The sequence below is a fragment of the Lepidochelys kempii genome, chromosome 10 (assembly GCF_965140265.1).
Source record: "Lepidochelys kempii isolate rLepKem1 chromosome 10, rLepKem1.hap2, whole genome shotgun sequence".
NCBI lineage: Eukaryota > Metazoa > Chordata > Testudines > Cheloniidae > Lepidochelys > Lepidochelys kempii.
The window spans coordinates 34,245,982-34,273,429 of record NC_133265.1 but is presented as its reverse complement, the minus strand read 5'-3'; the positions used below and the strand labels follow the sequence as shown (position 1 = coordinate 34,273,429).

Sequence of the window (27,448 nt, the reverse complement as noted above, 5' to 3'; positions counted from 1 at the left end):
TTTACTCTGGGAACTCCTGCTACCTGACTGGGGCTAGTCCCTTGGCCGACTCTGTGTCCCCTTTGTGGGTGTGGTGTTTTTCTGAATGACCTCAGTGCTGGTGAAAGCTGCCACCTGAGCAGTGCTGCAGGGCACAGGTAGTGACTGTCCTAGACACCCATCAGGGTCTTAACCCAGTCTCGAAAGGGCCACCCTGCAGGGAGTTCAGGCACCATGGCCCAGTTATTCCTTGGCCTCCCTGCTGAGACACCCGTCCAGAGCATGTGGTGAGTGGTGGTGTGGGCACCTGCTCCCCTCACTCTGGGGTGTGTGTGAGACCAGCACATGTCACGCTGGCCACTGAACAGCCCCTGCGTTGGGATGGCGCTTGAGCACCCTGGCCTCAGCTGGGTTTGAGCCAGGGCCCTATATGAAGGAGGCCTATGCCACTGCCAGTACCTCGAGCGGCTCACTTCTCCTGGCACTGCCTGCATCTGAATTGGACCGGAAGCCCTTGGGGCTGGGGCATGGCCCTTCACGTGAAAATGAACCGAAATTCGGTCACCTGTTTGTTACTTTCAAGCAAAAAATCCAGTATTTGAAATGTTCAAAATGGAAGGGTTTGGCTGGAGAAGAGACTAATGCCTGCAGTGGTGCAAACTGCCCCCACTCTTCTAAAGTGCTGCTGTGTGTTAAGTGTCTGACCTGTGACGAGACTGTATGTTTGTGGGGGAGGGGAGGAATCACCCCCCTTTTGCCCTCCCCTAGTGGTGACTGACAGCTGTGCCCGCCGGCAGCTTGTGCCCAGCAGGGATTGACTCCAACTCTCACTCACCTCCCCAGCACTGGAACCTCACGGCGACCTGATCCAGAGTGTGGCCTGGAAACAAGATGGTGCCCTCCTCGGCACCTCCTCTAAGGTGAGCACAGCGGGTGCACCAGGTCAGGTGGGCTGGGAACCCCGAGTGCTATTTCCTGAGCAGATCTGGTGTGCGGTGTTCGGGGGGGGCACACTGGGGTACGATCAAGCCACGGTGTGATGGGAGCATCTAAAGATCATTCTCCTCCCTCAGCTGTGCTAGGAGTGCTGCTGCTGGAGCCAGGCCGGCTGCCTCTTCTTTCAAGCAGCCCAGGGCTGCCCGCCGCAGCACCTCGGGACAGGCTTGTAGAACCGAGGCGTGAGTGTCGAGCTGCTTGTGCACTAGATGCCCAGGGCTCTCTAGCCTCCCCCACAGCAGAGCTAAGCCTGGACTAGCTCCCGTCTGCTAGGGAGCCCATGACAGCGGTGCAGTGGGGGATGGGACTGGACAGCTGCTGGAGGGGCTGAGCCTGGCAGAGGAGAGGGGAAATGGCAAAATGCAAAGCGCTCCTGTATGTGCCGTCCTTGGTCTTGTCCCTACTGAGCCAGCAGGCGCGGGCTGGAAAGGTCTGACCTCAGTTCTCCTTTGAACTGACCCAAACCCCTCTCACCCTGTGTGCTAGGGGAAAGGAGTTCAGCTTTTACCAGCGAAAGGGGTCTGACAAAGGTGAGTCCAGGGCCTGTTGCAAGGGGAAGGAGCAAATAAAATACGTGGTGGCTGATTGTCCTGGCTTGTGTGCTCCAAATGCACAGCTTGCTGCTTTCCAGTGATGACGTCCACCCCAGTACTAGGGAAATGGCAGAGCCTTTGTCTAGAGAGTCACTCGCTTAGAAAGGCAGCAGGGAAACCAGCAAATGCCTCTTGCCATACGTGCTCTGACCCCTGCAAAACCCCTTTCCTAGAGCCACGAGGCTAGCACCATCAGTGTGCCACCTTCTGCTTCACGTGGTATTGCCAAGATCTGTCATCAGCATTTCTGCTTCCCTCCTCCAGACTTGGGTTGAAAACACTTGATGTGTTATGAACAATTGTGCTGTCTCCCTGCAAACATACAGCAAAAGCAGCTAACCCATCATCTTCCCCGTCCCCACCGCTCTCCTCCCCTTGACAGCCTTTGCTGTTATCCTTCCTCTTAGCTCATCATGTGAAATCACTTAACAGAAAAGAGGCTGCAGTTCCTATGGCATTCCTTGCCACAAATGGGCTGTTAATCCTGGTTCCCTGTTCAAATAACATCACCAGCTGGGTTCTGCCTCCCTAAATTCCTCCTGCAGTTTCAACTGGGTACAATAGTCACTTCCTATCCTTGGCTGTTATGTAGTGTTGCTGTGTGCTATTCTGTTCCACCCTAGAGGCAGCTGCATTAAGAGATTCCTGTGAGGTGGGTAAGCTCTCTGGGATCCTGCATTAACACAGGATGCTGTTTTCTTAGAGTTATGTAAATCCACTAGTCATGGAGTGGGAATACAAGAGGCTGGCCTGCACTCCAGAGGCCTGCTCAGTATCTGAACACACCCGTTCCTAACGAACAATTTGGCTCTTCCCTAATAAGGGTGTCTGGAGGGAAAAGTGTAGCGGGGGAGTACCACTCTGCAGAGCAATGCTTGATGCAGGGACCATCTGCTAGAGGAGTAATGGCTCTCTTTGAGTGGGACCTGCATTCTGGCTAATCTTCAGCAGAAAGCCTGCCAACATCCCTGCAGAGGACAGAAGAGGTTGAATGGAGGGGAGGGCATGACGCATTCTGTAGTACTATATGTTGCCAGCAATGACTAGTCAAACGTATGGGCGGGTGGCGAATGTGAGACCAGAGAGTGACCCTGGATTTGGTGTTGCTCCCTGAGCAGTGTGTGCTGCGGAGGTGGAGTACTCTGTGCAATGTTCTAATGCTATGTAACAGCTGGCTTGGTTGCATGGGTACCAATATAACCTTCAGGCAGCAGGTCTATGCATAAGAACTGCAATCATAGGGCAGAAACAAGCTTTCCTGGGGATATGCTCAGCATGTATAGAGAACTGCACCACAGTGCACAGTAAGCATTTCTCCAAGTTTCTTTCAAGTCTATGGTGCTAGTAAACTTGATTCTTTGTTCTGTAAAGTAGGAATGTAATATTCCTGGAGTCACTAGATGGTGCTATTGCAGATTGTAGTTCTCTTCATCTGGCTGAATAAGAGTTTAAATATTTTATTTACCAGATATTGTCAAGACACTGTCACTTAACATCAGACTTAATCAGTATTAATGTCATCATAACAGTCATAAATAGGGCCCTACTTAACTTGCAATATTGTGGAAATTGCAGATTCTTCAATATTAGGCTTCCACCACAGTTTTGACAGCGTGAGCCCTGCCATGCCCTCCCAGGTGGCTGACAGCAAAAAATCTCAGGGAAAGTAATAATGTATTTTATTACCACAAACAATAAGATCCATTATTACTTTTCTGCAATTTTCCATGGCTTGTCCACAACTTGGCTGCAATTTTTTGACAATCATTCTGCAATTCAAAAAGGGCCTTAGTCATAAATAGTCTGTCAGGCAGTGCTACAGAATGGTCAGCAGGGGTCACCCAGGATTTTCCATGGTTCTTGATTTGCCTGGCTTCCAACAGCAGAATTCATGCAGTGTTCCCTCTAATTTTTTACATCCATGTGCAGAATTAATCTTATTATGTGTACCAATATGGAGGTGATATGTGGTGGTGGTGGGGCTGAGGGATTTGGAGTGTAGGGGGCTCAGGGCTGGTGGTGGGAGTGGGCTCTGGGGTGCGGCTGGGGATGAGGGGTTTGGGATGCAGGCTGCCCCAGGGCTCTGGTAGGGTGAGAGGACTCCCCTCGGCCCTCTCTCGCCACAGCAGCCCAAGGCCAGGGGAGAGGCGCCTCTGCCTGTGTGCCCTTGATATCCGTGTGGCCCCACAGCTTAGAGGGAACTTAGTTACTAGGTGTGTACAAAAGTGTTTGAGATCCTGATGAACAAAACTCTCATGGTCTAAAAGTAGAATTTCTTGATCCAAAATCAGAACCAACTGGATTCAAAGTATATTTCTGCAACTTGTCCCCCTCTCTGATTGTCCAGTCATTCCTCCAGTTTCTGTACCCCATGGTCTCTGAGTGTATGCGCTATCCTTGACATGGCTGGTGCTGGCTCTCCCTGGCTACCTGGATACTGCAGGCATACTGCATTTTTGTGCCTCTAGAAGAAGTGAGGCAGTAATATTCCTGTTGATACTGGCAAATCTGTCTGCAGCTGGGCTAATGACTTCTAGCTCTAGCTGCTGACTGGGGAAGGCAAAGTCAGACATTTGTGACAGCTTGCTGATAGCAGCCCAGGTAATCACATGCCATTGATTGGCTGTTCCCAGGGCTGTTTCTTCCTTGCCTGGCTGCTCTGGCGGGCGACTCGCTCTTTGTCCCATCCCTTCTGTTTGCCCACAGGATTGCAGACAGCATGGCTGAAGTGCGGTGAAAGCAATCCAGTGATTTTTCAAGTTGCTGGCGTTCTCGTGACTCGTACTGGTCAATGCAGGCATCTGACTGCCTTTGAGCTCTGAGTGCAGGGCTTCCATTGGCCAGCCTGGAAGGGCTGATGCCACCTCTTGCTGTGGCAGAGTTGACCTGGTGTGGGGGATTACAGGCTCCTTGCTTTAGTAGGTGATGCTGGAAGCAGTTGACCTGGTGTGGGGGATTACAGGCTCCTTGCTTTAGTAGGTGATGCTGGAAGCAAATACGACACTTCAGCAGCAAGGGGAAATCCTGGCCCACTGCTGTCAAGGGAAGTTCTGCCATTAGTTTAAATAGGCCAGGATTTCACCCCGGATCTCTGGCCCTGTATGCCTTTAATCCCTCAGGTCCCTGAAGACTGAGCTTTGTCACTGCCAGTGCATGTGACTGGAACCATCAGACTCCTCCAAAGCTGTTGGGTCTTTGCTGACCACTGTCCTGGGTGGCAAGCGCACGCTTCCTCTCCTCGCCAAGCTGTGGGGGAGAGTCCAGCGTTGTGTGTCACTCAAACTCTCCTCACATCTCACTCTGCCTGGCTCCTCCAAACAGTCCTGCCCCCGTCCTGCGCTCTTGCTCTCTGGGGTAGATCCTTAACCATATTCCAGCAGTGCCCAGGCACCTTGGCCAGGCTTAAGGCCTGTTGTGCTAGGAGCTATGCAAACACAATGAGAGGCAGTCCCTGCCCTGATGACACTGCCATTAAAATGACTAGACCAACGGTGTCTGAGCGGAAGGAGGCTGTAAGAACAAACCCTGACATGCTCAACCCATGGTACGGCAGTGCCACCAGCCTGAGCTGGGTTTTTCTGGGAAGTGATTAGCTAACCAGCTGGAGGATGGGAAGGGGGCGTGCACAGGGCAGGTGGGGAGATGGGGGAGGACATTGGCACCCGCAGCAGAGGACAGAGAAGGCCCAGTCAAAGCATCGGATGCTGGTGATCTCGGCGCCCAAAGGTTCCTGCTGTGGCTGATCCTGCCCACTCCTGTGCTTGTGAGTGGCTCCTCCCAGCCTGTTCTCTTCCCCAAGGGGTTGTGGTGAGGGGTGGGGTCATTGGGGGCTGGTGCCCTGTGAGGACAGTGTGGGAGGGGTAACTGGGTCAGTCTCCCCCCATGGGATGGCTGGCCCTGCCCGGCCTGGTTTCCACATTGTGCTGCCCCTGCTGAAATCCAATTACCCCAGTGCTTCTGCTGCTCATTGGAAGATGAAGGGGAGAACTGGCTAGGTCCTCGGCTGGTTCCACTGTTCTGGGTTTCCTTGAATTGGGTGGGAGTGAGGGACAGGCCCGTGCTGCGAGGTGCCTGTGCAGTGGGCTGATGCGCTGCTCTGGCCAGTCAGCTGTGCGGAAGGGAACGGGCGATACTCAGCCAGTCTGGGGCAGGATTGTACCTGCTCGTCTTACCAGCAGAGGTGTTGAGGGAGGGAGCCCTAGCTCCATTAGGGCCCTGGGTGTCCTTGTGGATACTTTCCATTCTCACCAGCGTTAAAGGACCTGTTTGTGTCCCCCTGACACCTGGGCAGGCCTCTGCCTTCAGGAGGGGTAGACATCTGTTGAGAATTTAGTGGATGCCTGCGAAGGAATATGCTGCAGCTGACCTTCCCCACTACCCGGGCTAGGCTGTCTTTGTCTGTGCCAGCCCTGCAGATGCCAGCTTCCTCCCCCAGAGCCAGGCGGGCTCCGCAGGGCCCACAGGAGCAAGTGTGCCACAAACTCCCCATCAGCATGTCTGACTACAAACACACCCCCAGCAGAGCTGGAGCATGGGAAGGACTCCCAGCCTGCAGTCTCATCTTCATAGCAGACCCAGTCTGAGATGGCTGATCCGAGCAATGCAATGGAGAGCTGTGCCTGTGGGCATGGAGCAAAGAGTGATTGAGAGGAAATGGGTGACGGGATGGATCACTTGAGGATTACCTGTTCTGTTCATTCCCTCTTGGGTGCCTGGCATTGGCCACTGGTGGATGACAGGATACTGGGTTAGATGGACCTTTGGTCTGACCCAGTGTGGCCATTCTTATGAGAGAGGACAGAGTAACACATTGCCCATCTGTAGCATCATCCCCCAAGGATCTCTAGCAGCACGTGGACTGGACACATACTTACTCCCAGTGTACTGCTCGGGGTGAGGCCCCAGAGGAAGAGCCAGTAACAAAGCCATGACCAGAACCTAGCAATCCTGCATTCCGGGCAGCACCTCTCCCATTTATACAGCACCTAGCACAATGCGCTTCCCATCACTACCATAATAACAAGAGCCCATGACTTCTAGCCCAGCTCAATTCACTGAAGAGATTGAGACTTCATCCTAAAGAAACGCACTGCTTACTCCTGGCTGTTGTTGCTAGGGACGGCAGAAGCAAACTTTGTCCCATGCTGAGGCGGGGAGAGCGGGGCTCAGCCTTGGCTGAGCCCCACATGTGTTAGGGTCGCCAATTTTCTAATCACACAAAACCAAACGCCCCTGCCCCACCCTTTCTCTGAGGCCCTGCCTCCTACTTGCTTTATTCCCCCTCCCTTTGTTGCTCACTCTTCCCCACCCTCACTCACTTTCATTGGACTGGGACGGGGGTTGGGGAGGGGTGAGGGCTCTGGGCTGGGGAGGAGCGGGCTCTAGGCTGGGTCAGGGGGTTGGGGTTCAGGGGGGTAAGGGGTTTAGAGTGCAGGAGGGGACTGGGGGCTGGGGCAGAAGGATGGAGTATGGGGCCCTCTGAGGAAGTGGCCGCCAGGTCCCTGAAGCCTCTAGGCACATAGGCAGCTGTGCACACTGCCTTTATGCCCACAGGTGCTGCCCCCCGCAGCTCCCATTGGTTGCAGTTCCCGGCCAATGGGAGCTGCAGAACTGGTGCTGGGAAGGCCTAGGGGCTGCAGGGACCTGGCAGCCACTTCCGGGGGCAGCATGGAGCCTGGGCAAGTAAGGAGCCTGCCTTAGCCCTGGGCCCCTGTTGAGTTGCCAACCAGACTTTTAACAGTGGTGCCGACTGGAGTTGCCAGGTTTCCTTTTCAACTGGGTGTTCTGGTCGAAAACCAGGTGCCTGGCAACCCTAGCTGTGTTGGAAAGTCACCAGGCACGTTCTGGGCACTGTAGAAATGATGAATCGGGGTCTAGGTGTCTCAGAGCTGGCTGGGTTTGTATGGGGCATTGCAGTGAACGGGGGGAGCAGACCTCTTCATCCTGGTTGAGAGAGGGAAAAGGTGGTGGTGTGGGACTGTGGCGAGTGAGCACTAGATGGTGCTTGTGACTCACATACTGCTCCAGAAGGGCCGGCTGTGCGGCACTTTCCCTGTGCGGCACTTTCCCTGCCTGGCTTGAGCACCCAGCTCAGGGCAGGTCTCTGAATTCTGCAAGGGCAGGCCTCCAACCTTCAGGGCACCCCAGCCTTGTCTGTGCTCGACTCTCTAGCAGAGCCGGGGTGGGCCGGCTGGCGCTGCTCGGGTCCTGGCACTGTACCTCTCGCTCAGAGCCAGTCTGGGGGATGTGTTAATGCAGCCCTGTCCCTTCTAATGTCCCACTACTACTGGAACTCCCCATCACTGGAGCTCCCCGAGGGGTCTCTCCAGACCAGGGCTCTGGGGCTCTGTCCTCGCACCCCCATCCTCCCGTGCCCTCGTGGGAAGGCTGGGGCATGGCGCCCTCAGCAGCTGGGAGAAAGGCTCTGAAGGTTTGAACAGCTTGATTCGTAATAATTTCTCTCCACTGGGGGCTGCTTCCTTGTAGGGTCGCAACCTTGCTAATTCCCCGCTCAGGCAGCCCTTGGCTGCCTGGGGGGCTCTGCCTGATGGAGGGTTGGGGGAAGACACTTTTCAGGCAGGCATGCCAAACCCATGAAAAAAAAATGCAGAAATTGGGCTTGTTTTTGGTTTAATTGGCTTGTTTGGCTTGTAGCTTGTTGCTTTTTTTTTAAATTTTATATTTTTTTTCATCAGGCCCTGGCAAGCAGGGGCAAGGTGGGGAAGAGAGTCAGGGGTGCACAGTGGGCCCACCACAGTCCCAGACTGCATGCCAGGGGGATCTAGTCACATAGAGCATTGGGGTTCTTAGGGATTGGCTTGTTTTGGCCTTATTTTGAAATGGGATTAGCTTGATTTTTTTTTGGCTTATTGTGAAAGTCAGGGTTCTTATTTACTGCGTGAAAGTTGGCAACTGTGCTTTCAGGCCCCTTTTCTAAAGCATGCCTTAAGAGTTCCCACTCCTGAGAGCTGAGCGGGGGCAGGTTGCACCATGGGCTATTGGCTGCCTTGCTGCCAGCTCAGCAGAGGTCCCGTGGCACTGGGCTGCCATCAGAAAGCTTCATTTGCACCTGCCAGTGTGCTGAGGTCTGAACAGCCTTTGGGATCCATAGATCTGGTAGGAACAGATGTGGCCACCCGGGTAGTGCTTTCCCATTGGACCAGCTTCCTCTGCCCCCTGGTGGTGATAATGACAAACCTCATGGTAGAGAGCGCTTCCCAAACCAAATACCAGGCTGGTGGAATTACTGTACTGAGTGTCCTTGGGATTGTCCTGTGACGAGGGTTTGGCTGGAGAAGGTGGGAGGTGGTGACTGAGCAGAGCCCAGCAGCAGTAACCAACTGTTCGGGCCAGGAATTGAAGAACATTGCAGCGACATTGCAGTCCAGTTCCCCTGTTACTTAATGACCCAGCTGGAATCTGGCCCGATTGCACACCTTGCATCTCTTCTCCGGCACAGTACACTCTGCCTGGTCAGGAGGGGGCAGACCCTCCATCTGCCCTCCTTTGTGCCTGTAGCCCAGTCTGGGTTGGCATTAACCGAGAAGAGCGCCTTTGGTGTGACATCACCTGCTCACTTGCAGCACTTTGGCACAGAGGATCCCAGTCCAAGCACTGACAGGATCTGTCTGCTCTTCATGTGAAACCAGGCTCCATGCACCTTCCCTGAAGTACTGGCTGCTGTCAGAGCCAGGTTTTTGGACTAAATGGACCTTGGGTCCAATCCAGTCTGGACAGTCTTAAGTCTTGGTAGGACTTTGCTGGCCGCTGGGTAGCAGTGCTGTGCTGTTGCTGTGGGGCAATTGATCCTCTTCCTGCTGGTGCTGCTGTCCCACAGGAATGTGGCTAGGGCAAGAGCTGAGAGGAAGAATTCCCTGGGCTCAGTCAGAATGCACAGACAGGCGTCTTCGGTCTGGGGCATAGCGGTGATATGTGGTGTGTGTTTGGTCCCCTTGTGCTGCCTCTTCTCCCTGATCCTATGGTTGGGTGGCTGGGCTGAGTCGAAGGCTGTAATCTGCTGCAAGGCAAAAGCTGTCCTGCAGGCACTAGGGCTAGCATGGGGCTGGGCCCAGAGAAGGGAGTGAACTTTGGGCCTGCTGAATCCCGCAAGCCCTCAGCAGGGAGTGGGCCAGAATGTCCCTTTGTACTGCCCCTTGAGCCAATCTAGCCCTGCCAGCCCGGAGTGCTGGGGAATCCACCATTTCATCGTGGCTGGCTCGCAGTACGGAGTAGCTGCCTGCTGCTCTGAGCACGCTATGAGAGCCAGGCTCTTGAGCTAGGGAATAGTCTCCCCAGGGAAGGGCTTGGCAGCCCCTTTTCCTGGGACACCCAAATTAAACACTGACAAAAGAAGCCTAGATTTGTCCTGGGTTTGTACAGTGCCATGGGGTCCTGCAGTGTCCTGGGCCTGCTAGGGTGATATGCATAATCAATAAGCCGTGGAGAGCAGTCAGTCCTGGCCCCTGGCAGGGAGATGAGCTGAGCAGCAGGGCTCTCTTCCCTCCCTCCCAAAGTGATTTAGGAACATGGATCATCTGCAAGGTGCCGTGCCAGCAGGATGCCTGAGAGGCAGGGGAAGCAGGGTGGTGGGGGAGGTGACAGCAATGAGGTCAGCTCTTAGTCCCGCCTCCTTAGAACCAGGCCCTGCTGCAGTTTCCCTTGGTCCAGACATTTCTAGTCGCTCCTCCTCTGGGAGCCTCTCTGCCAGGAGAAGCTGAGCCAGTTGGCACCTCTAACGCCCTTGTGGTGTGCTTGGAACTATTATTGATTCCACTGAGGGCTCTTTTCTTTCTCTCCCCCCCGCCGCCCCACCTGTTGGCCTTCACCACGGCTCCCTCCCTTGACTCATGTTCCCCTGGACATAGGCCAGGGCACATGGGCAGACAAAACAGACCCCGTCCTCTCCCGGAACAAGATAAGAGAAAGCCCCAAGGGCACGGGAGAAGAGAAAGCAGCCTGGAGACACAGGGTTTCTAGGGCGGAGATGGAGCAGGAATCACTGCCACTACCCTTGTCTGCAGCAGTGTCCTTGATCATCCTGGGCTGTTGTCAGCGCAACGTTGATAAGGGGCTTGATCCCTGGGGCCCAGGCCTGCATGAGGAGTTTGTAGGGCGATCAGTGCTTGGGGGTGTTACGGGGGTGGTGGAGCCGATTGGGGCCAGTGTGACCCATGGGAATGTTCCCCAACACGCATGGAGCTCTAGGGACATGTGGGATGTCAAGCTGAGCCTGCCGATTGCCGTCACCACACTCCCCCGTGCATATGGCAGGGCTCTCCAGCATAATGCCCAGACCAAGGGTTTGGTCATTACACTAACAGTCAAGCCAAAGGTGCATCCTTCCTCTGCAGAGGGTGCTGGGCCCCTCTGTCCTCCTGCCGGCCCGCTGAGCTGCTGCCACAGGGAGCTCCACAGCCAGGCTCTCAAGAGCTGGAGGCGAGGGAGCCTGCAATTCCTTCCCTAGCAGCTTTGGGGGCAGGCGTGGCTTCCCCCTCGTTCAGCTCTCCTCCCCTCACCCCGACCTGATGGCTCGAGTGCCGGCCTCAAATCTGTGAGTGAGGGAATGGGTTTCCATCTGATGGTGGGAAGAGGGAATAGGTAGGCCCCAAACTGATCAAAGCCCCAAGCCTGCCTGCCCGAGAAGGGGGATTGGATTGGGACGAGCACCATGCTAGCTCCATGGGAGAGCCAGTCACTCTGGCGTGAGGGGAACTCTGTCCCCCCAGAGCCAGCGTGCGTGTGGGTGAGCACAGACAGCAGCTTTCCAAGCACCAGCACTGTCAGCGCCCCTGGGGTCTGCACACCCTCACGCCAGCCTCCCTCTCCGCTAGTCGGAGCCGCAGGTCTTGCCGCATATGGCAGAAGCCGGCAGGCCAGAGCCAGAGCAGAGGAGTGGCATACGAAGGGTTTCAGAGTAGCAGCCGTGATAGTAGGTATCTGCAAAAAGAAAAGGAGTACTTGTGGCACCTTAGACTAACACATTATTTGAGCATAAGCTTTCGTGGGCTAAAACCCACTTCCTTGGATGCATGCAGCGGAAAATACAGTAGGAAGAGTGTCTCGTTGTAGTGTGTATGATAACACCCATTGTTTTATGGTCTCTGTATGTATACATCTTCCTACTGTATTTTCCGCTGCATGCATCCAAGGAAGTGGGTTTTAGCCCACGAAAGCTTATGCTCAGATAAATTTGTTAGTCTCTAAGGTTGTTTCTCAGTCACTTTATTTTGCCTGTAAGTGCACTTTGACAGCATTTCCTAGGCCGCTGGGGTTCCCTTTCTTTCCTTCGGGGACAGTGAAGTGGCTTGGTAACAAGGCAGACCTATAGGCCTCAGGGACTCGGAGCCTATCCGCACTGCAGTCCTGTGGCACGATCACAGCTCGGGTTGACGTCCCCAAGCCAGCTTTAACCCAGCCAGCTCAGGTACCGGAGGCTGGAGCAGGGACACTGCAGCAGCTTAGCCTAGCCCTGTGAGTGATTCCCCAGGGGGGTGTGGCCAAGGTGCCACAGGCGGCTTTGTGGTTCTGGTAGCTGACCTTGCTAGATGACAGCTAGCTCCAGTGTGTCTGTGAGCTGCAGTCACACCTTGAAGACACCCTTAGCGGGGCTGATTGGGAGGCAGGGGGATGGATGAGAACAATTGAGGGGGAAAGGAGTCCAGGAGAGCTGGCTGTATTCTAAAGAATCCTCATTGAGGTTGCAGGAACAAACCATCCTGGTGTGTAGAAAGAGTAGTAAATATGGCAGGCGACCAGCTTGGCTTAACAGTGAAATCCTTGCTGATCTTAAACACAAAAAAGAAGCTTACAAGAAGTGGAAGATTGGACAAATGACCAGGGAGGAGTATACAAATATTGCTCAGGCATGCAGGAGTGAAATCAGGAAGGCCCCAAATCACACTTGGAGTTGCAGCTAGCAAGGGATGTTAAGAGTAACAAGAAGGGTTTCTACAGGTATGTTAGCAACAAGAAGGTGGTCAGGGAAAGTGTGGGCCCCGGGGAGGCAACCTAGTGACAGAGGATGTGGAAAAAGCTAATGTACTCAATGCTTTTTTCACCTCTGTTTTCACAAACAAGGTCCGCTCCCAGACTGGGCAGCACAGTATGGGGAGGAGATGACCAGCCCTCTGTGGAGAAAGAAGTGGTTCAGGACTATTTAGAAAAGCTGGAGGAGCACAAGTCCATGGGGCCGGATGTGCTGCATCCGAGAGTGCTAAAGGAGTTGACGGATGTGATTGCAGAGCCATGGGCCATTATCTTTGAAAACTCATGGCAATGGGGTGAGGTCCCGGATGACTGGAAAAAGGCTAATGTAGTGCCCTTCTTTAAAAAAGGGGAGGAGGAGGATCGGGGGAACTACAGGCCAGTCAGCCTCACCTCAGTCCCTAGAAAAATCATGGAGCAGGTCCTCAAGGAATCCGTCTTGAAGCATTTGGAGAGGAAGGTGATCAGGAACAGTCAGCATGGATTCACCAAGGGCAAGTCATGCCTGACTAACCTAATTGCCTTTAATGATGAGATAACTGGCTCTGTGGATGAGGGGGAAACAGTAGATGTGTTATTCCTTGACTTTAGCAAAGCTTTTGATAGTCTCCCACGGTATTCTTGCCAGCAAGTTAAAGAAGTATGGGGTGGATGTATGGTCTATAAGGTGGATAGAAAGCTGGCTAGATTGTCGGGCTCAACGGGTAGTGATCAATGGCTCCATGTCTAGTTGGCAGCCGGTATCAAGTGAAGTGCCCCAAGGGTCGGTCCTGGGGCCGGTTTTGTTCAATATCTTCACTAATGATCTGGAGGATGGCATGGATTGCACCCTCGGCAAGTTTGCAGATGACACTAAACTGGGAGGAGTGGTAGATACGCTGAAGGGTAGGGATAGGATAACAGAGGGCCCTAGACAAATTAGAGGAATGGGCCAAAAGAAATCTGATGAGGTTCAACAAGGACGAGTGCAGAGTCCTGCACTTAGAAAGGAAGCATGCACCCATGCACCGCTACAGACTAGGGACCGAGTGACTAGGCAGCAGTTCTGCAGAAAAGGACCTAAGGGATATGGTGGACTAGAAGCTGGATATGAGTCAACAGTGTGCCCTTGTTGCCAAGAAGGCTAACAGCATTTTGGGGTATATAAGTATGCCCTGGCTCTGGCAGACCCGCTCCTCTTCCTGCCCCCCGCGCCCCCCCCCCCCCAGCAGGCAGGACTTGCCAGCTATTAATCAATGGAGAAGAATCTCTGATAGAGTCCAGGGGGGAGCCTCTTGGCTGGAACAGTGCCAGCTCTGACTGGCAGGCGGAGAGGAGTCAGTAAAGAAAATGGGCCGGGGGACCCTTGGGAAGTCGCAGGGACCCATCTCCGCCCCTGCCAGGAGAAAGCAGCTTGAATGAGGGCAAGTGTGGCTATGGATCCAGGTATTGACTCAGGTCTCTACTGGGGCAGGTTCTCTCTGCTGCAGGCGCTGGGGGCTGGAAGCTCTGGCCGTTGTCCCCGCTCCAACAAATTGCAGAGCAGGCCCCCCTGAGACTGGCTCCTTGGGCAAAGTCTGGCTCCCCACATGTCCCCCCAACACACAGTTCACTTAAAGCAGACTGCATCAGGGTTCCCCTCTAGGGGGCATTTTGGGAAGGGATGGGGTGAGCCATAGGGGAACGGGAGCCAGCAGCCCCAAGGAGGGTGGAGGTCACAGGCTAGTGCTGTTCTGTGGCTGGTGGTCCCCCCCCTCCCCACAACCATGCGTTCAGTCCAATGTGCGTTAACTGTCCTGTGTTCTCCATGGCGCTCACCTCCAACTGTTCTCCTTGTCTCTCCACAGGATAAGAAGCTGCGGATCTTTGACCCAAGGACCAAGCCAGCTGCAGCCCAGGTACTTCCTTGGTCTGCCGGGGGCGGGGCGGGGGGGAACGGACGGATGGATGGACAGCCTGGGTGGAGCAAAGCGAATTCGAGGTCGGTGGTCAGATACCATGGTGATGAGCCCAGTAGAATGAGCTGAATCGACCCAAGAGCTACAAGGTGTAGATAGTCCGGGGTCTGTCTGTATGGGATCTTCACTGCTGGGATCTGATATTCGGGAGAGGTACCAGGGTTAGGAAGGATATCGTTACAGACTGAGCTCCTTGCGGTGGGGTGTGCTCCGGGCAGCTCCATGGAGACTGTTCAGCATGGGTTGAAGAACTGTACCAACCTCTGGGTGTTCATATGCCCAAACCACTGAATCTTTGGGTGACTGGAGTGGCTGCTGGCTGCCGCGGGCTCTGGCTGTCTTTTGCCTAGTGAAGTTCTGCCTGTTGCTGCCTCCTCCTCAGGCCTAGGGTCCTTTCTTGGCTTCCCTGAGGCTATCTGCATAGAGCACGGGGAAGCTTTTAGGCCATGAAGACTTCAGTGCAGGACACCTGCTTCCAATCTGCAGTCCCCTTTCATCCTGATCCTGGTATTCCATGAATTCAAAGCGACTGGTCGGGGCCCATCTGCAGTCAGCGGCCCCAGCTCCTGCGGGGAGGGAGGTGGCTCCCACATGGGTTGTTTGCCTCCAGGTTTTTCCAGCAGCTGACCGAAATAGCTTCAGTGTCATTGAGGTCTGACCTACCGGCTCAGACCGGCTCACTAAACGCAGTGATTAGAAAGTAAATAGTGGGGTCGGAGCTGCATTCAGCATGGCGTTTAAACAGCCCCCATTAGAGGTTTCCTGTGGCTTCTGGAAGCAGAGGTCCCTCTCCCCTCTGGGCTGGCTTGAGTTATAGGAAGCATGGAGGAGTGGGAAGAACTAGTGGCTTCCCCTGTGCACCCAGCCTGTGTTTCCTTCCAGGACTTCCAGTGTCTGCGCCCTCCAACTGCTCATGCTGCAGCCCTTCCATTGTATGTTAGGCCTCACTTTTTGTTGCGGGGGTGTGTGTGTGTAAGACACAGGCTGGTGTGGTCTCCCCAGTCACACATGGTGTCAGACGGATGGGCGGTTGTGCCTGTTAGGCCTTTCCACCATCCTCATGGCTGTGGCCTGTCGAGAACTCGCTGCACTAATACTGCTCGCAGCCTGTGGAGATTCCTCTTCAGCACCAGCACTAGAGGCCTGCATGCCAGGAGCTGACAGTCTGCTCTGCTGCGTGTCTGTCTGTCTAGGTGCTGGCAGTGGGCAGAACTCTGTCCCCCATAACCTTCTCCCCCCCCCCCCCCCCGGTGCGGGAATGGGGATGCGTTATTGGCCAGAGTGCAGTGAAGTGCAGCCTCTCGCAGCAGAGTTGGAGAGCCGTGCCACCCGCTCTTTGTGGTTAAAGGGCTGCTGGCTATTCCGAGTGCTTGCCAGTAGCCCATGCTCACGGGTCTGAGGAGAGGTGAGCCTGGGGCACCTGGGTGTTGGCTAGCTGGGGCAGTATGGGCTGGCCTGGATCTCAGTGCTGAGCTGGTCGCCCTCACCCCATCCTTTGGCCTGTCCCAGCAAATTACTCCAGCTGCTCAGACCCTTCCATGGGAGGCGGTGGAGATGCCGCTCACACACAAGCCTGCAGTCTTCTCTCTGGAACTAGCCAGAGGGCTGACTGTCGAGGGGTGCGGGGCTGAGTGTGATGAGTTTCTGCCAGGTTCCTAGCCCTTGCTGGCTGGCTCCTAGCGCTATCTGAACCAGTTGGTTCATCGAGCCATACCCCACTTGGGGTGCTCTCATCAGACAGCATAGGCTAAGCAGGGTCGGGCCCGGTCAGGATTTGGATGGGTGACACTGACAGAAAACCCAGGCTGCTGCAGGAAATGGTGTGTCTGATTCAGCAGGTGGTGCTGTTGAACTGGTGCGCCAGCATGGTGCTCGGGGATTCCCCGCTGCTGAAAGAGCCTTAATTCTGACCACCAGGGGCTATCGTCCGTCCCACAGCATCCTTCCTGCATGTCGGAGGTGTTAGCTCCAAGGTCCTGGCCTGACTTCTCTTTCCACTGATTGTACTAGCCTGCCTTCCCTCTGCAGCAGTGCAGAAAGTGCTGTGTTCCAACACTGAGGTGGCTACGCTCAGCAGCAAGGGATGGGGGGGCCTACCAGGATGAAGGGCACGCAGGGAATAAGATTTTCAGCGACATTCTGAATTTACATCGCTATAGCCACGTCTCTTGGGGGGTGGGAAAGATCTCCCTCCCTGAGGGACGATGCTATACCGACCTGACCCCTGATGTAGACACCTCTCAGGGAGGTGGATTAACCTATGCCGACAGCAGAATGCATCCTGTCGCCATGTTTACGCCGCAGAGCTACAGCTGTGCCGCTGTTGTGTTTTAAGCCCTGACCGCCTCTTACCACACGTTGCTTGGGTGCCAATCAAAGCATCTTGTGTAGGCCTGGCTTGTACACAGCCCCTCTCTCCCCTGGGGTGGCTATATGCACAGACCTGTCGTGGGGAAGTGGAGCAGCTAACACAAGCTGGAATGGCAAATGCTCGCCTTTTGAACTGCATCTTTGCCTCCCACTGCTCCAGGTGCATGCCCGACATGGCTGCAAAGTGTTGAATCTCTTCCTGCTGGCGTGTAACCCCGTGCTACTCCAGAGGTCCCCCTATTTATTCCCTGCGAGCCCCTGTCTGGTTGTATAATGGCACGTCAGCAAGGGGTGAGCTCGGCGGGTTCCAGCTGAGTCTCCCAGAGAGGGTGGACCCCGTCTAGCTGAGCTATTAAAAATATTGTGTGAATGATGGTTGCTGTTGAAAATAGGCAGTTTGCCTCCTCTGCCGTCTGATCCATCGATGTTTGTGTCCAGTGCGAGCCCCTCATCTGTGTCTGGGGTTGCCAAGAGAAACATGCACCTTCTTGGCAGTTACCAAGAAATGCTGAATTGCAGCCATAATCCAGTCTCGCTTGTAATTAATGAAGATGTTTAGTCTTCTAGAAATGCCACATATTACATTGTGCTGAAGGGAGAACCTTTAAAATGCCATAAATCCTGAGAGTTTGCACAGGATTTAGTTAGCCAAGAGGAATAAAATCTGATTTTCCTGTTGCTGAAGCGGCTGGGTTACTTGGAAGGGCTTCTCTTCCTGTGGGCCAGAGCTGCTATGAAATTGTGTCGTCTCAGGGCTGCCGTGGAAAGCAGTGGGTTGCTGCGCTCTGTCCTTTAACGTGGACCCAGTTTGCATAGCAGCTACTGAGGCACCAGTACAATGAGTTTTCCAGGTCAGCTGGAACCACTGATGTGACAGAAATAGGGGCAGGATGTAACAAAATCTGAAGCAAAACTTGTGATGCTAATGTCCGGAGGCTCCGGACCTCTGACACCATAGGTATGCTCTGATCCTTCATGGCATAGAACCGTCACAGCCTTTCCTCTTAGAGCCTGGGTACTGGAGTTACTCAGGACTGTCTCACTAAACTGACTGCTCCTTCTTTAATTTAAAAACAATCTGACCATTGCAAACAAGAAACCAGGGATTGGAGCTGTGACCACATGGAATGTTGGAGCCTGACTGGCAGCTCTGTGGCCGGGAGTCCTCTGTCTTTCCGTAGAACAGAGATATTATGGGCTAGGGCCATGTGAACTTCCCTCAACAAGGTGCCTCTCTGTTGACCTTCAGGTCCGCTCTTGGGGTGGGGTAGGAGTTCTGTCTTTGAGCCATTCAAGCCTTGATTGTTCTGCTGAGGCTGCCACTGCCCTGGTGCCAGCTGTGGTGGTGGATTTCTGCTATGCGTGTCTGTCCCCTGAGCACTAGAGGGCAGTGGGAGGGGAACTATAAAAGGCTGAAATTAAAAGCATGAGAACATAAGAGCTGGGATGCTGGGTCAGACCATGGTCCATCTTGCCCAGTATCCTGTCTGACAGTGGTCTGTCCCAGAGCTTCAGGGGGAGTGGAGAGAACAGAGCAATTATGGAGCAATCCACCAGTTTTCCACACTCTGCTTGTGGCAGTCTGAGGCTTAGGGTCACCCAAGCGTTGGGTTACATCTCTGACCATCTTGGCTAATATCCATTGATGGACCTAGCCTCCATGAACTTATCCAGTGCTGTTTTTCAACCCAGTTAGACTTTTGGCCTTCACAACATCCCCTGGTAATGAGTTCCACAGGTTGACTGTGCATTGTGTGGGGAAAAAATACTTCCTCTTGTTTGTATTAAACCTGCTGCCTGTTAACTTCATCGGGTGACACCTGGTATTTGTATTGTGTAAAAGAGTGAATAATGCTTCTGTATTCACTTCCTCCACAGCATTCCTGATTTTTGTAGACCCCATCATCTCCCCCATTAGTAGTCTCTTTTCTAAGCTGAACAGTCCTGATGTTTTTAATCTCCCCTCATATGGAAGCCTTGATCATCTTTGTAGTAACTGCTAAATTAGACCCCATCATTTTATATGCATAGTTGGGATTATTTTTTTTAATGTGCATCATCTACATTGAATTTCATCTGCCATTTTGTTGCCCAGTTGTGTGAGGTTCCCTCTGTAACTCCTCGCAGTCTGCTTTGGACTTAACTATCTTGAATAACTTTGTATTTTCTGCCAACTTTGCTTCTTCATTAATGATCTGGAAAAGGAGATGGACAATGAATACATTGAACAGCACCAGTGCAAGCACAGATCCCTGGGGGACGCAGCTGTTCACCTCTCTCCATTGTGAAAACTGACCATTTATTTCAAGCCTTTGTTTCCTGTCTTTCAGCCAGCTTCTGATCCACAAGAGGACCTTCCCTCTTATCCCATGGCTTCTTAGTTTCCTTAAGAGCCTTTGGTGAGGGACCTCCTTAAAGGCTTTCTGTAAATCCGAGTACACAATAAATTGATTGGATCACCCTTATCCACATGTTTTTGATCCCCTCACAGAATTCTAATAGATTGGTGTGGCATGATCTCCCTTTACAAAAGCCATGCTGACACTTCCCCAACAAATCAGGTTTATCTGTACCTGATAATTCTGTTGTTTTCTATAAATTTGCTCTGTACTGAAGTTAGGCTTACTAGCCTGTAATTGCCAGGATCGCCTCTAAAGCCCTTTTTAAAAATCGGCATCACATTAATTACCTTCCAGTCACCTGGTACAGAGGCTGATTTCAGTGGTAACTTCCATACCACAGTTTGTAGTTCTGCATTTTCATATTTGAGTTCCTTCAGAACTCTTGGGTGATACCATCTGGACCTGGTGACTTATTACTGTTAATCAATTTGTTCTAAAACCTCTTCTATTGACACATCAATTTGGGACAGTACTTCAGATTTGTTGCCCAAAAAGAATGGATATGATGTTGGTATCTCCCTCACCTTCTCTGCAATGAAGACTGATGCAAAGAATTTGTTCAACTTCTCTGCAACGGCCTTGTCTCCCTTGAGCGCTTCTTTAACTCCTATGTCATCTAGTGGCCTAGCTGCCCATTTGGTGAACTGCTCCTGATGAACTTAAAACAAACAAACAAATTACTGTTAGTTTGTGCATCATTAGCAAGTTGCTTCTCAAATTCATACTTATATTTTTACATTTTACTTGCCAGAGTTTGCGTCCCTTCCTATTTTCCTCAGTAGGATTTGACTTCCAAATTTTAAAGGATGCCTCTTTGCCTCTAATGGCCTCCATTACTCTGCTATTCGGCCATGGTGGTACTCTTTTGGTCCTCCTGTCATTTTTGATTTGGGTTATATGTTTAGTCTGAGCTTCACTTATGGTGTATTTAAGTAGGTTCCAGTCACTGTGCCCTTGTGACTGTGCTTTTTAATTTCCATCTAATTAGTGTTCTCGGTCTTGTATAGTCCCCCCTTTTAAAGTTAAATGTTACTGGGGTGGCTTTTTTTTTGGTATTCTCTTCTCTCCCCCCCAAGCATGTTGCATTTAATTACATTAAGGTCACTATTACCGAGTGGTTCAGCTACAGTTACCTCTTGGACCAGATCCTGTGCGCCACTTAGCACTAAATCCAGAAGTGCCTCTCCCCTTGTGGGTTCCAGGACTAGCTGCTCCAAGAAGCATTCATTAATGGTGTCTAGAAACTTTGTCTCTGCATCGTATCTTGAGGTGATATGTTCCCAGTCAATATGGGAAAAGTTGAAATCCCCCTTATTAAGGATAAGATTGTCATGGAGGTCATGGATTCTGTGACTTTCAGAGACCTCCATGGTTTTAGAGTGGTAGCCGTGTTAGTCCGTATCAGCAAAAACAACGAGGAGTCCTTGTGGCACCTTAGAGACTAACGCATCTATTTGGGCATAAGCTTTCATGGGCTAAAACCCACCTCATCAGATGCATGGAGTGGAACATACAGTAGAGAGGTATAAATACACAGCATATGAAAAGATGGGAGTTGCCTTACCAAATGGGGGATCAGTGCTAACGAGCCAATTCAATTAAGGTGGAAGTGGGCTATTCTCAACAGTTGACAAGAAGGGGTGGAAATCACTTTTGTAGTGCTAATGAGGTCAATGTGATCAAGGTGGCCCATTTCAAAGAGCTGATAAGAAAGTGGGGGGGAAAGCAGGGGGAAACTAGTTTTTGTAGTGACCCATCCACTCCCAGTCTTTATTCAGGCCTAATTTGATGGTGTCCAGTTTACAAATTAATTCTAGTTCTGCAGTTTCTCATTGGAGTGTGTTTTTGAAGTTTTTTGTTGAAGAATTGCCACTTTTAAGTCTGTTATTGAGTGTCCAGGGAGATTGAAGTACGCTTCTACTGGTTTTTGAATGTTCTAATTCTTGATGTCAGATTTGTCTATTTATTCTTTTGCATAGAGACTGTCCGGTTTGGCCAATGTACATCCGTTTCAGCCCTGGAGTGGGAGGCCAGAGCTGTCAGCCAGCAGGGGCCCTGGAGCTCTGAGCCACCATGGGCTTCAGGGGTGCTGGCACCACCAGCCCCAGAGCCCCCCTGGGCAGCAGGAACAGGGACCCGATGCGCCGAGCCACCAGCCCCAGAGCCCCCAGGCACCATGGAGCTGTCAACCACTGGGGCGCAGGTGCTGGTATGCACCCCCACTCCAGCAGAGCTCGGGCTAATTCCCCCCCCCGCCCCCGCCGCCAAAACCTGCAGGGCTCAGGCTTCAGTCATCTCCCCCAACAGCCCCCTCCCCCCATTATTTTTAGTAAAAGTCACAGACCGGTCACGGGCTTCTGTGAATTTTTGGTTCTTGCTGCAACCTGTATGTGGTTTTTACTAAAAATAACTGTGACAAAATCTTAACCTTGCCCATTATTATTGTGTTTTCTGGGTTTGTAGCCTCTCCCTTAGCATTTCAGAGTCACCGTCACCTTCCTGGTGAGGTGGTCAGTGGTATTTCTGCTAGGATTCTCTTATTATTCAAAGCATGGCATTTCTATCCACAGAGATTCTATGGGGCTGTCTGATTCATTTAAGATTTTCTCCTTATTTGACTGTGCTTTTTCTAAACCCGTAGTGCCACTCCCCCCCATTAGCATGACCTACTCTGTCATTCCTGGGTATTTGGTACCCTGATATTACTATATCCTACAGATTATCCTCATTCCACCAAATGCCAGCCTTCTCCCAGCAAGCTTCTGGAGCAGCCACGTCTTACCAGCTCGGTTTCAAATGCAGGAAGACCAGACATGAGCACCCTAAGTGTTGGGATTCCAAGCTTAGAGTTTGGTTTGGATTTGCCGATCTTCCCACTGGGGGTGTAGATGGGAACAGTCAAGGGTAGGAGCCAGTGCATCTAACTACCGAGGGGCTTGGTTTACTGTTTGGGGCTGTGGCTGTGAGTCTGCCCCAGGCCCCAGTGTTCAGAGGATGAGTCCTTGCACGCTCTAATGGACTCTCGGGCTACTTTATGATTCCTGGGCACAGCTACGCCTACAAATAAGAAACTATTCAGTAGGTCACAGACCACCCGGAGATCACATCCTGTTCAGTTTTCTGGGTTCCATAGATCCACCGATTTCCCCCCCCCCCAAAGAAAAAAGACATCAAGCTCAGGGAAAGAGGGTCACCCAACTGCCCTCCACAACCACCCAGCCATCTTCGAAGGAGTAGTTTCGATGGGTTGGTTGAGGGTTCGAATCCCCTCACATCTCTGGATTTGCAGCTGTGTCCATTAGCCCACCTCCCCCCTTTGGAGACCACCTTGCCTCTTTCCAACATGCTTGGAGGTGGATTACTTCAGACAAGTGGGTCACAGAGGCCATAACATTGGGCTATACCATCCATATTACATCACTCTCCCCCTTCTGTTCCTTCCCCATCCCTCTTCAGGGATGTCTCTTGCAAGCTTTTACTGAGACAAGAAGTGAACTCTTTCCTTTGATTAGGAGCAGTAGAACCTGTCTCTCCTCCTCCTCACAAGGACAAGGGATTTTACTTGAAGTGTCTCCTTGTGCCAAAGAAGGAGGGAGGGCGGAGACTGATTGTAGATCTAAGACTTTTAAACAGTTGTAAAGTCTCAAAACTTCAGGATGGTGAGCTATAATTCCGGCAGCTATAATTCGTTCACTGGAGAAGGGGGATTGGTTTTCAGCCCTCCACTTACAAGTTGCCTGTTTCCATATAACACTACACCCATTGTACAAGAAATTCCTCTGCTTCACTATAGGCCAGGATCATTTCCAATGCCAAGTGCTTCCCTTCAGCCTTTCCTTGGCCCCAAGGGTGTTCTTAAAGGTCCTGGCAGTAGTGGTGGCTTCCCTCCGACAAGAAGCCCTCCTAGTCTTCCCATACCTCGATGACTTGCTACTCAAGGGCTCAGAGGTGCCAACTTTTCAAAGTGCTGGGAAGTGCTTGACCCCCCCCCCCAGCTACACCCCATGCACTGCCCCACTCCACCCCTTCCCCCAAGACTCCACCCATGCCCCACCTCTTCCTGCCCCTGCTTCACCCACGCGCCCCACCTTTTCCTGCCCAGTTCTGCCCCCTCCCCCAAGCGTGCAGAGTCCTTGCTCCTCCCCTTTTCCTCCCAGCCTCCTGCCTTCGTGCTGCATTTGCAGCGGGTGGGAGGCACAGGGAGGGAGGAGGAGGCACTGATCTGCAGGGCCTGCTGGTGCGGGGGAGCTGATAGGGGGGATGCTGGTGGGTGCTCAGAACCCACCATTTTTTCCCTGTGGGTGCTCCAGCCCTGGAGCACCCACAGAGCTGGCACCTATGCAGGGGTTTCTCTTCCAAAGCAGTGCTGTCTTCCATCCAGTTGGCCCTCGCTCTGTCCCAGGAGTTGGGTCTGCACCTGAATGTAAAAAAGTCCAAGTTAATCCCTGTACAGAAGATACAGTTTATAGGGTGTATTTGGGCTCATTGACTATCAGAGCCTACTATCCTTTAGACAAATTTGTAACCTTGTCAGGTCTAGTACAGGCAATTCAGAGGATCCCTCGGACCAAAGCAGATCAGTCTTCAGCTGCTTGGGCATGTGGCAGCTTACAACTTTGTGACTGATCACGTGTGGCTAAACCTCCCCTGATTTCAGGGCTGGCTCAGAACTACCTGTTCTCCTGGCATATGCCTTGGACAGACAGATGACAGAGGGAGGAATTCTCTAGACTAGTGGAAGGATCAACTCCGCATGTGTGCATTCGTTCCTTTCTGGGGCCCAGCCCCATTAGTGACTTTAACAACAGCCGCATCCCTGTTGGGATGGGGAGACTACCTCAATCCCCCTCACTGCTCAGGGCAGATGGACAATTCAGAAAACCCGTCTCTACAACTATCTGTTGGAGTTCAGGGCTGTCAGGAACACTTGCCTTTGTTTCCAGCCCCTCTTCGGGGGAAATCAATCAGGGTCATGACAGGCAATGTATCTCACATGTTCTATATCAACAAAGAGTGAGGAGCAAGATCCCCCATCCTGTGGCCAAAGCCACAAAACTATGGAAATGATGATCCAAATTTCAGCGGTCTGCCTCCCAGATATTTAGAACACCACAGCCAATGTCCTCAGCAGACACTTCTCATAGGACTATGAATGGGAGCTAGACACCCAAGTTCTCCACAGCATATTCCAAAGAAGGGAACTGGCAGAGGTGGGTCTCTTGGCCACCTTCAGCAACAGGAAATGCCCTCTTTTCTGCTGAAGGGGAGTCCGAGTCACCACTCCTTGAGAGAGGCCTTTTTTCACCCTTGGAAGAAGGGTCCGTTCTGTGAGTTTCCTTTAACACCGCTGATACTGAAGGTGATGAACAAGATCAGGCAGGACAGAGCCAGAATTTTCCTTAATGCTAACCTAGTCGAGACAAACTTGGTACCCTCACCTGCTTCACTGGTGTGTCCAACTGTCCCTCATCTCCTGTCACAGGATGAGGGTCATGCGCATCATCCCAATATAGCAGTTCTTCACCTCAGAGTGTGGCTCCTCAAGCGTTCATAGGATTAGACTCCCTCTTGCTCTCCAGTTTTGCTCACCGAGTACTGTCTAGCTTTATTAAGGGTTTGGAGCATCTCTCCCTATAGATTAGAGATCCTACCACGACCTGGGACCTCAGCCTTGTACTCAGTTACCTTTGAGACTTCCATTTGAACATTTGGCAACCTGTTCTCTGTTGCATTTATCTATGAAGACGGCCTTTTTAGTAGCCATCATGTTGGCCTGTAGGATCGGGGAGGTTGGACCCTTGTTGGCAGATCCCCCCCACTTCATGGTGTTCTTTAAGGACAAGGTCTCTTTACATCCAGAGCCTAAATTCTTGCCTAAGGTTCTGGGAGAGTTCCACCTTAGGCAATCCATTCACCTACCTGTGTTTTCCCTAAAGCCCATACTTCTCAGCAGGAATCCTGTCTCCATACCCTGGATGTTAGAAGGGCATTGGCATTATCCTTAGATAGGACCAAGCAACTTAGGAAGCCACATAGGCCTTTCATTTCCTTCATGGTTAGCTCCACAGGATCCTTGATCTCTGCTCTGAGACTATTGAGAAGGATACCTGGGTGTATTATCACGTGTTATGAGCTGCAGGGATTCACCCCGCCCCTGCAAAGGGCGACAGCACATTCAACCAGCTCACCGGCAACACCTATGGCGTCACTGAACAATGCATCAGTATATGAGATCTGTGGGGCTGCTCCATGGGCTTCGAAACCTTCCTCTCTGATCCATGCTGTCAGGTCCGATGTGGCACTTGGTTCTGCAGCTCAGTCTTCAGTTCTGGACTCAGTTCCAAAGCACCCTCCTCCATCTGGGGTACTGCTCAGGAGGCAGCTGCAGGGGAGCACCCACAGGGACACTGCTCAAAGGGTTACTCGCTTTGTGCCATAACTGTGGTTCCTCAAGATATCTCCCTATGGGTGCTCCACAACCCAGCCTCCTTCCTCTCTGCTTTTGGACAACGTTTGGGTGAAGAAGGAACTGAGGATTTGCCCCTACACCCTGATGTAGCCTCGGTGTCCAGCATGGGAAGGCACAGGCCACATCTGCAGGTTGAACAGATACTGAAAATCTCGGACCCAGGGCTTGAGAGGCGCACATACCCCTGAAGTGGAGCACCCAGAGGGACACATTTCAAAGAACCACAGTCACTGCACCCCTTCTTCCCTGTTTGGGGGGATCTACCCTGAATGCTGCTCACCAATTCTTGAGCTAATCAATAGAGTGGTGAGAACAGGAACAGTTGCAGCCCTGCTGGACCAGCAGTGCTCTGGGGAAATACCAAGCTGAGCTCACTGGCGAGGTGTCGGCGAGATGGCCACTGGATGGGGATGGACGTCCCACCCCCAGATCGTTGTTTTGAGGATCCCTAGCACGCTAGCCGTGTAGCTGTCTGCTGAGCCATCAGCAGGGAAGAGCTACCCCTACACTGTTTGGGTTCTGGCTCCAGAATGTGCTTGGAAGGAGAGAGCTGAGTAGCGGGAGGCTGATAACAGGACGGTGAAGCACCAAGTCCTCTGTGGCCAGTGTTTGCTCTGCGTGGTCCTTGGGACAGTGTCCCTCCTCTGCACTGCCTGGCTGTAGCCAGAGGTTGGGCAGGGTTGTTGGTAGTCTGATGGTCTGGAAATCAAGTTAGAAATAGCAGAGTGCAGGCTGCTATGGTAACTAGGGGCCATGGGGTGGGACTGCATCTGCTCCTGCCAGCTGGGCTCCCTGCAGGCTCTGGTCAGGTTAAGGAGGCTGTGCTGGGAAATTGCTGGCCAATAAAGAGCCATTCATTAATGCCTTAAACCTGCATCCTCACTGTGTTTCTCTCTGGGCTTTCTCCTTGCTAATCTGAGCCAGCCTCTCCATATTGATGACACCTGCTAGTACCAGTCCCTGCAGCCCTACTGTCTCCTTGGCCTGACTTAGTCAGCTCCTGCTCCTGCCCCAGCTTCCATCCCTGGAGTGCTCCAAGGACCCAGATCTGCCTGCGGGGGAAGGTCTTATGTCCCGCACTCTGCTTCAGCCCCTCTCTTTCCCTGCACAGCCGGACACCCCATCTTCCCTGCCTCCCTTGCATGCCTATGTCACAAAGTGCCTGTTGCTGTCTCTCCTTTCTCTGACCCTGCTGCTCCTGGCTCTCTGGCTTGTGCCTCCATCGCTCGCATCTCTGCTCTAGGGGCAGCCTCTGCCATCTGTGCTCTCTTTCCACACCACCCTGTTACCCATCCCCTCGCTGGGGCCCAGTCCTCACCAACCATCCTGCCATGACTGCTTGGCTGTCAGCACTTGCTGTGGACCCCCCCCGCCTTCCTTCCTGCCTCTAGCCTTGCTCTGCTCCTCTCATTCCTCTCCCCGCTTCCCTTGCTCCCCTCTCTCCCTTTGTACAGTGCTCCGAGTATGCTGCCACTGAGGCCCTGCCTCTCTGCTTTAACCCTTCCATTCTGCTCCAGCTTGCGTGCCTCTGGCATGTTTTGAAGTGAATTAGTCTGGCCTGGTCCATGGCACTGGCAGGACCGGGCCAAGGCTGGCTCCTGCCCGTTGGGCTGGGTTGGGGAGAGCTGTGTTTGGGGGGCAGGCGGCCTACTGGAAATTCCATAATTTCTGTATTGGTTAAGGAAGGTCCATGCAGAGAAATAGCATCTCCTGGCCCGA

General features: G+C 52.7%; 1 protein-coding gene across 11 annotated transcripts in view; it reads left to right on the top strand.

Moving 5' to 3' along the window:
• The window catches only part of CORO7 (coronin 7), a 185,120-nt gene that overhangs the window by 17,687 nt on the left and 139,985 nt on the right, over positions 1-27,448 (top strand). For all 11 annotated transcript variants that reach the window (XR_012161185.1, XR_012161186.1, XM_073362796.1 and 8 more), the window contains exons 6-7: positions 823-899; positions 14,378-14,428. Coding sequence is in view for 9 of the 11 variants with exons in the window: in XM_073362796.1 (XP_073218897.1) it covers positions 823-899; positions 14,378-14,428 (128 nt within the window). In the remaining 2 variants the exon portion in view is untranslated. The remainder of the gene's footprint in view (positions 1-822; positions 900-14,377; positions 14,429-27,448) is intronic.